The following is a 13,717-nucleotide window of genomic DNA, read 5'->3' as shown; positions in this document are numbered from 1 at the left end:
GTGTTGGGGTAAAATGTGGTGCACCATGGGTGAGTATTCCATTGTGCCCCATGCCACTATCTGGCTCAATGCCTTGTGGGACGTTTTCGCAGTGTTCTTATGGAATACCGCTGATTGGCTTCGGGATTTCTGGGAGCTAGAGGTCAAGTCCATATCATGCCACTTCTCCATCCCATAATGCTTTCCCCATTCCATACTTTTTGCACTGTTTTTTAAAACTCCCACAGCTCAGTGCAATTCTCATGAGTGTTGCTAATACAGGCCACATAGTTCTCCTGTATTCGCAAAACTTGAATGAGTACTACTACAACTGGGACTGTGAGGAGGAAGATGCAGAGATGTTTAAGCACGATAACTGGATGCTGATGGACACAGTAAAAAAAGATGCAAGGTTGCTGCTGACATTCATGGAGCAGCTCCACACAGTTGATTGCCATTTCAGAGCTTGTTTCTCAGGCCCAGATTGGTGAAATCGCATCATAATGCAGGTTTGGGATGACGAGGATGGCATCCAAACGTCTGCAGCCACAAGGCCATGTTCTGGATATTTGTGCCAAACTTGCTCACACTTCCAGTGCAGGGACACCAAAATGAAGGCTTTGTTGACAGTGGAAACACAAGTGGTGATCACACTGTGGAGCTTGCAGTTCTGGATTGCTGTTGCTTAGTGGGCAATCTGTGGAGTTGGAAAATCAAAGCCATTGTCATCTAAGAATGTAAGTCCATTAAGTGTCGTCTGCTGTGTAAGACTATGACTCTCAGTAAGGTGCAGAAAATAGGGGATGGATTTGCAGCAGTGGGCTTTTTGAACTGTGGTGAAGCGATAATCCACATATTTCTGTTCTGGCACCACCTAACCCTGCCACCAAGTACATCAATGGAAAGTGATACTTTTCAATAGTTACGCAAATGCTAGTGGCTCACTGGAGAAGCTTTGTTGATATCAATCTGGGCTGGTCAAGGAAGGTAGATGATGCTCACATCTTTAAGGACGTAGGACTTTTCAGAAAGCTGCAGGCAGGGACATTTTTCCCTGACTGGCACATTACCATTGGCAATGTTGAAATGCCAGTAGTAATTTTGAGAGACCGAGCCTATGCCTTGCTCCCCTAGTTCACGAAGCCACATATTGGCCACCTTGACAGCACCAAAGAGATTTGGTAGATTTTTTGCTTTTGGTAGATTGAGGAGTTGCTGGCACTGTTTACTCACTAGATTGGATCTCAGTGAGGCAAACATGCCCATCATTATAGCTGCATGTTGTGTACTGCATAATACCTCTGAGGTGAAGGGGGAAAAGCTACTGCCAGGGTGAAGCAGCAAAGTGGACTGTCTGCTGAATTTGAACAGCCAGACACAAGGTCTATTAGAAGAGCCAACTGTGGAGCTATATGGTTGAGGGAGGCCTGAAAAGGCCATTTTAACGGTCAACCATAGTAGTGTTGTCTGATGCTTCTATGGAATAGTGTGTCTCATGTATACGGTGATTGAATATGGGTGGGTTATTTCCTTCTGCTGAATTTTGTAAAGTGTGGTGTAAACTAACAAAGATAATTTGAGTTTCCAAAAATACAACTTAATTTTGTTCAAAGAAACAGCAACAAAATTAAAGTGCAAACAAACATACAAGGTAAAAACCATTTAGCAACGCTGTAACAGGGTAAACCATGCTTACGGCCCTTTGTTTTCAGTTTTTATTTAATTTTTCCTGGGACTTTATCAGTGTTTATTACCACAACAACAAAAACAAGTGAAAATCAATGCAAAAAACTATTAATTTTTCGGGGGAAAAATTTGGGTTTATTTTGGTGGATGGAAAGACCGGGGGGAAAAGGTGTTCAGTAGATTAATGCTTAGAATTCCGTTCATCAATCTGGTTTGCTGCAGAACTAAAACAGAACTCAAAACACAATGTCACCTCTGAGTTTAAGAAAATATATCTAATCCCTAAATAAAACTTTTCATTTCAATAAACAGTTTACTGTTGTAGACTTAGAACTATTAGCCTATAAATATTTACATTTAATAATTTGACCACACCATTTGCAGCGCATACATTCAACTTCATCCTTTTCACCTGTTTTTGTTTTTTTTTAAACTTTTTAATACTTGTGTTCTGAAACGTGTTCTGGTACAGATTTTCGTTTTCTTTCCATTTTAGTGTGTCAAATCTTTAAACAGTTATCTGCCAGCAGCTTGAAATGTGTACATGGTAGGCTTGAGATTCATTAGTATGTTCAGATGTATACGCACTTCATAGCTTGCGTGTGTGCTTGTTTGTTTGTTGTGTGTATCTTCTAGACTAATACATAGCCTTACTTCAACAGGCAGCTTTGCATATATGCCCAGACTAATGTATTCTTGTAATACATATATCTCAACTAACGTATTGTATTTTCCTAATAAAATGGTATTTTTAAATATATTTTGAATGATACAAAAGTAGGATGAAAATCAGAAAAAACTGAATAACACTTTTTGTAAAACCTGGGAATTTTTCGATAAAAATCTGTTTAATGAAAGGGCTTAACCATACTTTAAAACCTCAAGTATAAATGGAAGTAAACAGTGGACATTCATGTTCATGTATGTAAAACTTACTACAGTGTAGTATGTTGTGGCTGATCCTGTAGTTTTTGCATGTCAGTATATGTGTTGCTCTGGTTTTTGTTTTCTCCTGATGTGGCTTGGTAGGGGTAAGGATGTACATCATGCTGCCACCTGTTGTGTTGCGGAGTGTAGGATGCACTGACCATGGAGTTTTCCAAGGACTGGAAAAGCTGCTGAGTCTGGAGTGTTTGTGTCGATACTGCTCTACAGCATCTGAGTTTGTTGCCTGAGCAAACCCATGATTTCCTGGTGGATTTCTTGATGCTCCTGCGTGCCCTCTGCTGCAGCAACTGCTCTCTCTATTCTTGGTCCTTCCCTATAGTCATGGTCCTGTGGCCCTTCCATGGCCTGTGTTTATGGTCCAAGGCCATAGAGGATTGGAGGATATTGCAGAACATATCCTCCCTAGACCTCTTCTTTCTCTTCTTGATCTCTGTCAGATATTCATCAGGCCTGGAGGGGCAATTAAAGCAGACAGACACGCCATTTGATTTACAGTCACAATGAAAAGGGAAGGATTCAAAACTCCATTACATTATTCCCATAAATACCTTTAATAAGAAATGCTAATTGTCACTTTAGCTTTGGAGTGCCTCACTATAGCACTGCTCTGCAATTCAAACCATGGTGAATATGGCCTACGCTAGTGTGGGGTGGGAGTGGATTCTGTTCCATGGAAGCTTTAAACCCTGGGGACCCCTTGGTATAGGAATAGGAAAAGTGCAGTGAATATTGGCAATATTCTTACAGGCAGTAGTGATATTGGCTGATATCCAATTCCTGGGGGTGACAAAGGCACAGAAAACCCATCTTCTACTGGCATCCTGAAGTCACCTGGGCCCTAATTCTACTAGTCTGTTTACTGCAGTGGTGCCAACCAAACTCATTGCAGAGTGGCAAGGGAAAGCTTCATATCATAGGGGGTGGAAACAAGGCTGCCACACCTCGAAATTCGGGAAAGTATTGCAGAGTATCTCAATGAAATTTCCATTGAGATCGCTCAAGAGGATAAAAGGAACATCCCTATTCAGATAAACCAAGTGCTTGGCATGGCTCCCTCTGCCTCGCCCAAGAAACCAAAGAATTTAAAAGCGGATGCAACTCTACCTCTGTCTGTTCTACCTCTACCCAATCACCAGACGCTGATCTGATATGGATGGTATAATTGGACTATCATACTGCTTTTTTGAATATGTTGTCTTAATATTTTATTTTCTAACATTATACCATTAAAGTAATCAAACATAAATCAATGCCCTCTAACCCTGGATATGGGATGGGTACCATTTTTAAATGGGGAAGAAGGGCAGGAGAGATGAGGTTTCAGGCACCGAAAAGGTAAAAAATGATTATCAGGAATAATGCACGTACACACTTGCCCAAGCTCCATTCCCCTTCATCAGCAGGCTCATCTATGACAGGTTTCAGAGTAGCAGCCGTGTTAGTCTGTATTCTGCAAAAAGAACAGGAGTACTTGTGGTACCTTAGAGACTAACAAATTTATGAGAGCATAAGCTTTCCTGTTCTTTAGGCTCATCTATGTTCACCTGATAGAACTGGCTGGTCTCTGGCAGAGTTTCAGACAGCTTGTGGCATGGTTTGAGTCCTGCACAGCGCCCCCTCGCCCATCTTGCTGTCTCTGCTTTAGGTTCCTGAGAAGTGTCCAGAGTGGAAAGTGGGATGCTGGTGGGATCACTTCCAAGTATGACATGCTGTTTGTTGTAGAAGTGGCAGATCTCTGGAGCAACAGCAGATTTCCTGTTGCCCTCCCTTACATTCAGGCATGTCAGGTGAAGTTCCTTTGCTTTCCTGCAGCACTGTTGTTCATCCCTGTAATGCCCGAGTTTCAGCATCCCACATGCAATATGCAAGTAGATGTTGATATTTCTATGGCTGCTCCATACTTGTCCTTGCACAGCCTCTTGTCCCCCACAGAATGAGGATATCCATGACTTTTTGCCTGCTCCAGGCAGGAGCGTGTGTATTAGCTCTGTGCATCCATGGAGCTGGCATGGTCGGATACACACAACAAAGGTGAGCTGGTAGGTGTGCTCACCAAGGTGGGCAATCAGGAAAAGGCATTTCAAAAACATACGAGGGGTTTTAAAGGTTGGTGGTGGGGCAATCTTCTGGTCTCTGTGACCGCTGGGCAGTGGAGATCAAAATTGTGACCTGAGAGGTCACTGTCACAGGGACATTATGCAATAGTTGCTGCTGGACTGTTAGGGTTGACACAAGTAATGTAGCGTCTACACTTGTCCTGCATTGACCTAAGTAGGTTGACAATGGTTCTGTGTTGGTCAAGGAGGAATTGTTACCATTTTGCTGTAACCGGGCGCTTACATCAGCGAGAGACAAATTTTGGTGTACTGTATACACATGCACAACTAGGTTGATGAAGGTCAATTTAGGTTGACCTAATTCGTAGTGTAGACCAAGTTTGAGCGAGGAAGAAGAATACTAGGAGGGAGATTTGGGTGGATTGAAAGGTGTGAGTGGGAGTAAAGAGAGTTAGAACTGGCACATAGGGAGAAGCAGAATTGTGCAAAACCTGGAAGGTAAGACCAAAAAATCTAAACTTGACATGGAAATCATTAGGGAGCCAATGAGGGGATTTAAAACTAGTTTGCCTTTAAACTGTTATCTGTTTTATGTTCAGTAGAATGAAGCCAGACTTTCTTTTGGGAAAGAAGAGTAGGAAGGCATGGCAGGAGACACCCATAATGATTATCAAACTCCTCCTGTGAAATGTTCTCAGTAATCTCAGTACCCCTTGTAAAATCCATCTTCCAGGAGAATCTGTTGCCAGAACAGCTCCCCTCCATCCTGTGCTCAACTGTAAGGCCAGGCAGTGCTGCTTGGGAAGGCTGGATGGAAGTATTTTGTTCTGATGGTGTTCTGCTATCCCTTGGCTGGTAAGACCTGGAATCTGCACCGCAAAGCTACAGAACTACATAAACCTTGGAAGGAATCACCACTACATCTTCCCCTTGTGTAACCACATTATTTTCTGCAGAGCTTCCTGGTCTCAAAAGTGAGGCAAACTTTAGAGAGCAGTTTTGTTTGAGTGTAAGGTAATGTGAAGTCTGCAGTTCCCAAACAAGGAAACTGATGTATCTGAGACCATTTCTTTTTTCATCATTTCACAGAGTGGTGTGATCCTTGCAAGGTGTTAGGGGACAGCAGTAATGGAGTGCAATTAACACAGTAATGGAGTGCAATTGTTTCTTGTGTAGTATTGGTGAATACTTGGTTTTAAATGTCCTTTCCATTCAGGTTAGTTGCTGGTTGGTTTTCCCAGCATGTTGAATGCTGGGGTCCTTTGTCTTCCTGTTTGTAGTAGTTCTGTGCATATCTGTAACATCTTTCTCTCCAGAATCTCAAAGCGCATTACAAACATATAAACCTCTCAACCTCAGTAGGTCAGCATGTATTGTCCTTGTTTTAATTATAAGGAAGCTGGTGCACCGTGATCAACCGACTTTACCAAGAGGACTCAATGAATCCATAGCATTGGTCAGTATAGAATCCAAGAGTGTTGACTCTGTTCCCTGCAATGACCACCAGACACTTTCTCCTGTTCTTGCCCTCAATTTCATGTACTCTGCATATATGTGCCAAGTATTATTTTTATTGTGTGAGACTGCATGTGTTTTGGCCCATAATAGAGGGAGAGTCGTTGGAGCAGGCACTCCTTCATATATAAGGAGGTTTTGAGTGATCAAGCCTCCTTGTAGCAGCAAGCTACTAGAACTCATTGTGACAAAAGACAGCAGCCACACCTTGGTTTGTGTTGACCCTGTGAGGTATCAACACTCAGGTGCTGGAACAGAGTCTTGGTTCAGGACCTATCTATTAGTGGACCTCAAGGCCTAGGGCTGGCATTTTTGGGGGTGAAGAGTTTGTTGAAGGCTGTGAGGTTAGAGTTTGTGTTCCTTCTGCTCTGTCAACCACTGCTATCTTCATTGATCTGACACTCTGTTTATCTGACAGAGCACTCAGTACTGCTTCGCCAGGGAAAATTGCACAAAACAAGCCCAATGCATCAGCACTTTCATTGTGTAGTGAGCTGAGCCTCCCTTCACATGGTCACATCCCCCTTTTAATCCACGACTCCATGTCCCTTTTCCAGTCCAGCCTATTTCTCTGATGTCTGTTGCTGGTCTCCCTGAGCTCCTGTTTCTGTAGTTTGTTTTTTGTGTGGCTTGGTGTGTTAAGACCTGCAGGACTCTAGGAAGTGGAGTTTTTTGTTTGGGGGTTAGACAGTACGTTGATTTAGTGTTAGTGGTTTGTGGCAGACAGAGGTGATGGCTGCATTTAAGTTGGATTTCCTCCCAGAGATGATGGTGGACCATTGTTCCTTGAATACCAGTCCTGTGTAAGTATTTTGTATATTCATATCTGCTTTTTTGCTTATGCTCTTAGCTTAGGATTGCCTCTTTAGACGTTTCTTTGCTACCTAACTACTGCCCTTGGAGGAAAAGGTGAAAGGGCAGGACAGTCTCAGAGCTGCATTCTAAAAGAGATTCTGGAAGTTGTTTACAGTTTTTTCTCCTGCTCAGAATGCATCTTCATTCCCTCTGAAATCAGTTAACCCCTTTGGGGTAGAGCTATTTGGTGGCACTCCTTACAGAATCCAGTACAAATCACTGTACTGATGCTCTGAAACCAGTGACTGAAGTGCAGTGTTAGGAGACTAAGATTCCTTCCTTCTGAATGGCTTTGGACTGCTCTCTTTTAGACAGGAATTGAAAGATCTTTGAACTGTTTCTGAAGTCATATCATGACTATGTGGATTTAGCTACCAGGAGACATGCTGCCCTCTTGGAGCTTCTCATGGGAGTGACACCAGAGCTGGGACCAGCTGCTACAGGATAATGTATACCTATCAGTTGCTCCCCTCTCAAAATTCTGGCATTGTGTAGTTCACCCCATAATAAAGGGAATTGGGTTTTCTGGATTCTCTGAAAGGCATCAATCCCTTGCAGTGGGAGTTCTGGCAGAATGAAAGGCATTATGTCACCTTTTCCCAGTAAAGAGCATTATGCTTCCCATCCTTGTGCAAACCCTTCTTAGAATGTGGGAACATTTTATGGCAACAGTTGTCTTCCTATGTGTCTGAACCAGCACATTGCAAGTTGAAAGAGATGCCAGAATACACACAATAAATATCCAGTCCACATTTAATGGAACTTGACTGGTAATTTTGTTTTTAAAAATTCCTGTGCTTAAAGACTTCTTAATAAACACCGTGGAAGAACATGACCACAAATAGGTGTTTTATCACCTTGGACTTATCTTCCTTGAAGTACAGTAAATAAAGAGGACAGTAAAAAAACTAAAATAAGAAGGCTGGCCCCGAAGGCCACTCACGGCCTTCAACCGTGTGTGGGAGGGAATCATTCCATAAGTCCCCTCTCCCCACGCTTCTAGATTATACATAGGGATTGTCAGCAGTTTCACCCTGCTAATATCCACTGCTGTAGCAGGATATCATTTCAGGCAGTCCCCCAGAGAAACTGAACCTGTCTTATTTAAGGTCTTTGATACTAATAGTAAGACTCATCTTGCACTAGCTAAACAATAAGGAACCAATGCAGATTGTTGTGTGGATTATCAGTTGCTGGGGTTCTGTTTGAGAGAAGACCTAGAAGCCTGTTGAAGACCCCCCATATTCAAAATCTTGTCTACTGTATTCTGAAAAATGATTCCTCCTCCCTAATTGGGCCCTCAGTACTATTCCATTAGTTTTCTCAAAATGATGGTACTTCAAGATGAATGATAAATCAACCTGATCATCCTCTGGGACCGAATAGTGTACAAAACCAATGTGTTCATTTTCAGCCACAACCCTGACCTTGTTTTTTCCCCAGAATGTTGTTCAGAGTTCTCTGGACCCATGAGACTCTTACTGTAATGTGAACCTCTTATGGAACTTTTAGTGTCTTCATTCTAGTCACTTTTCTTTAGTTTAAGAGGGACCTGTAGATTGTCAAATTTAAATAAAAATCTTTTTGCTCCCCAGTCATTTTTATAGTTTGTTAGTAAGTTTGCTAATACCACCAGGTTTTTGGCTCCTTCCCACTCCAGCTTTCCCTTGTGTCCAGTTCTGCAGTGATGGGCAATGACATTTGTGTAAAAGATTGAAAAGACTTTGGTGTCCCAAATCCAGGTTGCTGATTATACTGTAGGAGCTAGGAGGGGAGAGACAGTCTCCAAGCCCAGAGCTCTGTAGTGAGAGTGATGGCTAAATCTAAATGTTCTCTTAGTTTGCTTGGAGTGTGCAGGAGTCCTTTTAAAATACTGCTGTTGAGAGACCTTTTTCCACAGCATCATAAGCAGGCTGTTAGGAGCTGCAACATTAGTTGGTACCTAGGGAGAACGATTAATCTAGACAAGGTGCTGGTGATGATATAACAGAAATTCCTCCCTGTCCTGTGCAGCTCAAAGAAAATGAATGGCACACTGGATCACCCAGATCAACCTGACCTAGATGCCATCAAGATGTTTGTGGGGCAGGTTCCACGGAGCTGGTGTGAGAAGGATCTGAGAGAACTCTTTGAACAGTATGGTGCTGTCTACGAAATTAACGTCCTGAGGGACAGGAGCCAAAACCCTCCTCAGAGCAAAGGTGAGCACTTCTGTCCTTCTCAGCTGATACTTGGGTTTCCAGCTATAGTCACTTGCACTCTGTCATGCTTCATCTCTCTGCTTATTCACATGCCAAGGAGTTAACTGTAGATATACAAATACATACACACACAGACCTGATCTTTGTGCTTTATAAGTGCATCTGCATTCATATGTGGCTGTACTGTGGTCTGTGATCTCATTGTGTAAATTGGGCTAGGGTGATCAGACAAATGGGAGACCACTAAGGGAAATGGATGTCTCAGGTATGTAGCCTATTTGTTAGGTTTAGATTTCCCTTCTGAAGGACTGTAATAATGGAGCTGTAATACTTTGGATGAGATTCAAAACAAAAGTCTTGGTCAGTGGTTCTCAAACTTTTGAACTGGTGACCCCTTTCACATAGCAAGCCTCTGAGTGCGACCCACCTTATGAATTAAAAACACTTTTTTTATATATTTAGCACCATTATAAATGCTGGAGGCAAAGTGGGGTTTGGGGTGGAGGCTGATAGCTCGTGACTTCCCATGTAATAACCTCGTGACCCCTGGAGGGGTCCCGACGCCCAGTTTGAGAACTACTGGTCTTGGTCATCTGTGCCAGAAGAAGATCGCATAGAACTCTTTTAAGAGGTTGCTAACCCGAATGTCCTTGCCAAATTTCATATCAAGTAATTACATTCTCCTGCAGTTGAGATGGATACAATATGTTTCTCTTCCTATCTTAACTGCTTTGTAGACTTTCTGTACACTGTCAAACAACTGCTGTGTTTCAGTCCAGGGGTAGCTCCATTTCAGAGGTGGTTAGTCATGCCTGTAATGACAGTTTGTAAAGCACTTTGAGAAGGAAAGTTCAGATGCACCTCACAGATATGCTTTGTATATGCCAACTACGTAGTCTACCATAAGCATTTTTCACTTAGCTTGTGAGAGAGGGGATTTGCTATGAGATGTTTACATGTGACTAATATATGCATTTTATTTAATATTTCTGGTAAATTTCTTGAAAGGGTAAATTTTGCCGAGTATCAGTAAAAACTTCCTTGTAGAGATTGATTAGGTTGTGGAAATGTCACCTGCGGGACGTGGCAAGAGCCTAATTGCTGTTGATGTTTAAAATTAAACTGAACAGATAGGGAACAATCCTGTCTTGGCTCCAGGGGAATGGAGAAGAAACTTAGTAGTAAGAGTGAGGGCCTTCTTAAGAGGGCTTCACTCTTCATCTTTAACTTCTAATTCTTATATCCATCCCCTAGAGTAGCTACCTGTTTGAGACTAGCAAAACAGAATACAGTAACCTACTCTTTAACACCTCTCTGAATGACACATGCTCTCACAAGAGTACAGGCAATTTCTTCCTAGTCTGCACAGAAAAGGGGTAGAGTTGTAGGTTTGGAAACGGAGGTGGTCAGGTCCTAAATCACAAATGCCTCCCAGAGCCTGTGCTGATGGGAAGACAAGAGAAGAGGGAGAAAGGAACTGGAGTGAGGGAGAACACACAGAGACCTTCAATTCTGCACTCCCCCAGAGGTTGAGGAAGGAGGAGTGAACAGACTAGAAAAACTTAGATTTTTTCTATCTCTAACTTCTAGGATTCTGTAGTCTGCAAGCTGCATTCAGGGAGACAGAAATAATAGAGGCTAAGGACTGCTCATAAAGCTGAACTCTATTGTCTGTGTTTCATAACTATCCTATTTGTAACTATATCCACTTTTACAGACAAAAAGCCTGTGGGGCATTATGCGTTTTTGGTTACGTTTTGGAGTTGTAACTTTTTGTATAAATAACTACAGTCATTTGAGAACTGTTGAGTGTAATTGCTTTGCACACTAAGCCCATCTGGTGGAGAAAGATTCCATCTTAAGAGTTGATGCCCAAGGCTGAAGTCTGATTAAGTGGGCAAAGAGAATGTTCATTGTTTGTTCTCAGTGATAAGTGGAGCATTTAAAAGTCTGTATACAAAAGGCTCAACCCTGGTGATGCTAAGAGCTAGCACTCATTGGTCTAGGTGTCTTTGAGAGTGGTGATGACAGTATTGAACAATTACCTGCACTGGCAGAAAAATACCATGCTTACTGGAAAAATGAGAATGTCTCTAGAAACGTATTGTTGGGCAAGCCCAGCTGGGATGAGAGGAGAGCTCTTGTGAACCTTTGAGTGTGATACAGGGGCTGTTAGGCCTAGTCATTGAAGACGTCACCTGTTATATAATATTATTTTGGCAGAAGTCCTATTCTAAATAGATTCAATATTAAGCTATTGCCATCTGTTTCCATCCATGATCCTTGTGTTTATCAAAGAGTTTGTGTTTGAGGGGTAGAAGTGTTGCACTGTGTATCCCAGTCTGTCACACAGGAATTCAATATCCCTGATTTGCTTGTTTTGGGTTTGCATTGCAGGGTGCTGTTTTGTTACATTTTATACCCGTAAAGCTGCACTAGAAGCACAGAATGCTCTCCACAACATGAAGATCCTCCCAGGGGTAAGAGGCAGCATGCTCTTTCAAGCATCTTTTCTGCTTGTCTTTCTGTCCTGCCATTTACCCGTGTTCTGAGCTCTTTGGCTTCATTGATGTACAAACATTGCCTTGCTCTTCTGCATGATTGTTTTAGAACATGAATTCAAAGGGAGGGGCCTTGAGCTGCAAGTCACGGCAGCAGATCTCGAAGGCATTTTCAAGAGGTTTTGAGGGGAAAGAGATGGCAGGGAATTGTGTGCGCTGCATCTGGGGAACACAATGAAGTACCCAGGGGGAATGGTGGCATATCAGTATGAAAGATATAGGGAACACTCCTTGGGATCCTTTCCTAGAAATTTCTGTGGGGTTATGTCTCACCCTTCTCTAATAGCTGTGTTGGCTCCCCTCCATGTTCTTAGTGGTTCCTGTGGGGTAATGTGACTCAGCTATGTACAGAGTGAATGCATCAAGTTTGAGATGCTCTTCTTTGGGTTTCAGATGCACCATCCCATCCAGATGAAACCAGCTGACAGTGAAAAAAATAATGGTAAGTTGTACTAAAGTCTGGTTTTTAGGGTATTGTTAATGTTGATGGGGAAATTTCAAGAGGTCCCATCCCTCTTGCAATGGTCTCTGGGCAGCAGAGCATCTATGTGTGTGGTGAAGTTTGTGAATTAGAGAGCTGGGAGGAATTTATGCCCACAAAGGGGTAAATAAATAAGGGTGAGGTTTCTAAACTTCCTGGAATCATGCTCTCTCTCCTGCTGCTGCTTATCCCACAACAGTTATACTAATTGGGAAGGCATTCAGTGAGTTATTTTCTGCACTTGCCTGTTGTTTAACCCCTGACACCATTATCCATGTACTTGGCTGGTTGATTGGTTTGAGAAAAGTCCACCATAACTAGTGTTGGATTCACAATCTCCTCTAATAAGGTGTGTTTGCTTTACAAGAAAGATGAAACTGGTCTAAATAGCTTTTTAAGGCAGAGGTTATCACTTGCTGTATATTTGTACAGTGGTTAGCCCCTTATGATTCCCAGACTGGTTGAGGTCTCTAGCTGCTATCGCAGTATAAATAATAAATTCTTCATGGTGGAAATTTGTTTATTTATACACAGATACTCCATCAGCATATTATTACAAGACCAGTAAATGCAGAAAATGCCAGAGTTAAGGTTGCATGTAACCCCTTACTTTTGTCTTTTGTTCCTCGTACAACTACGTTTCAATAATCTAATTACATTATCATAGACTTTCTCAAGTAATACAATAAAACAACATACAGTAGTTCAACAGGCTTGGGTAAGAATGTGTAGTATAGCATCTTGTACACCTCTACCCCGATATAACACAGTCTTCAGGAGCCAAAAAATCTTACCACATTATACGTGAAACCGTGTTATATCGAACTTGCTATGGAGGGCTGGGTAGAGAAGGCTGTGCCTCCCCAAACAGCCTGGCCCCACCCCCTATCCAACCCCCACCTACTTCCCGCCCCCTGACTGACCCCTCAGAATCCCCGACCCATCCAGCCCCCCCTGCTCCCTGTCCCCTGACTGCCCCCTGAGACTCTCTGCCCCTTATCCAAACCCCTGGCCCCCTTAACATGCCACAGCCATAGGCGCTGACTCTGTGGGTGCTCCGGGGCTGGAGCACCCACGGAGAAAAATTGGTGGATGCAGAGCACCCACCAGCAGCTCCCCGCCCCAGCTCACCTCCACTCCGCCTCCTCCCCTGAGCACGCCACCGCCACTCTGCTTCTCCCCCCTCCCTCTTTCCCTCCAAGGCTTGCTGCGCCAAACAGCTGATTTGCGGCAAGCCTTGGAGGGAGAGAGGGAGGGGGGAGAAGTGGAGCGGCGGCACGCTCGGGAGGGGGAGGAGGCGGAGGTGGAGCAAAGATGAGCTGGGGCGGGGAGCGGTTCCTCTACCCCGCCCCCGGTTACTTGCTACGCCCTCCCCCTCGCCCCAGCTCACCTCCGCTCCCCGTCCTCCCCTGAGCATGCTGCCGCAAGCCTGAG

At 43.3% G+C, this 13,717-nt stretch overlaps 1 protein-coding gene across 11 annotated transcripts in view; it reads left to right on the top strand.

Annotated features, from left to right (window-relative positions):
• Positions 1-13,717, top strand: part of CELF1 (CUGBP Elav-like family member 1) — a 104,071-nt gene that overhangs the window by 46,774 nt on the left and 43,580 nt on the right. For all 11 annotated transcript variants that reach the window (XM_007054272.4, XM_007054271.4, XM_027832390.3 and 8 more), the window contains 3 exons: positions 9,054-9,241; positions 11,639-11,721; positions 12,196-12,244. In XM_007054272.4, the coding sequence (XP_007054334.1) occupies positions 9,064-9,241; positions 11,639-11,721; positions 12,196-12,244 (310 nt within the window). In that variant the 5' untranslated portion in view covers positions 9,054-9,063. Of the gene's footprint in view, positions 1-9,053; positions 9,242-11,638; positions 11,722-12,195; positions 12,245-13,717 lie in introns of those variants that run through there.

This window comes from Chelonia mydas, chromosome 6 (assembly GCF_015237465.2).
Source record: "Chelonia mydas isolate rCheMyd1 chromosome 6, rCheMyd1.pri.v2, whole genome shotgun sequence".
Taxonomy (NCBI): Eukaryota; Metazoa; Chordata; order Testudines; family Cheloniidae; genus Chelonia; species Chelonia mydas.
Note: the sequence above shows the minus strand (reverse complement) of the source record. Positions and strands in the feature narration are given on the sequence as shown.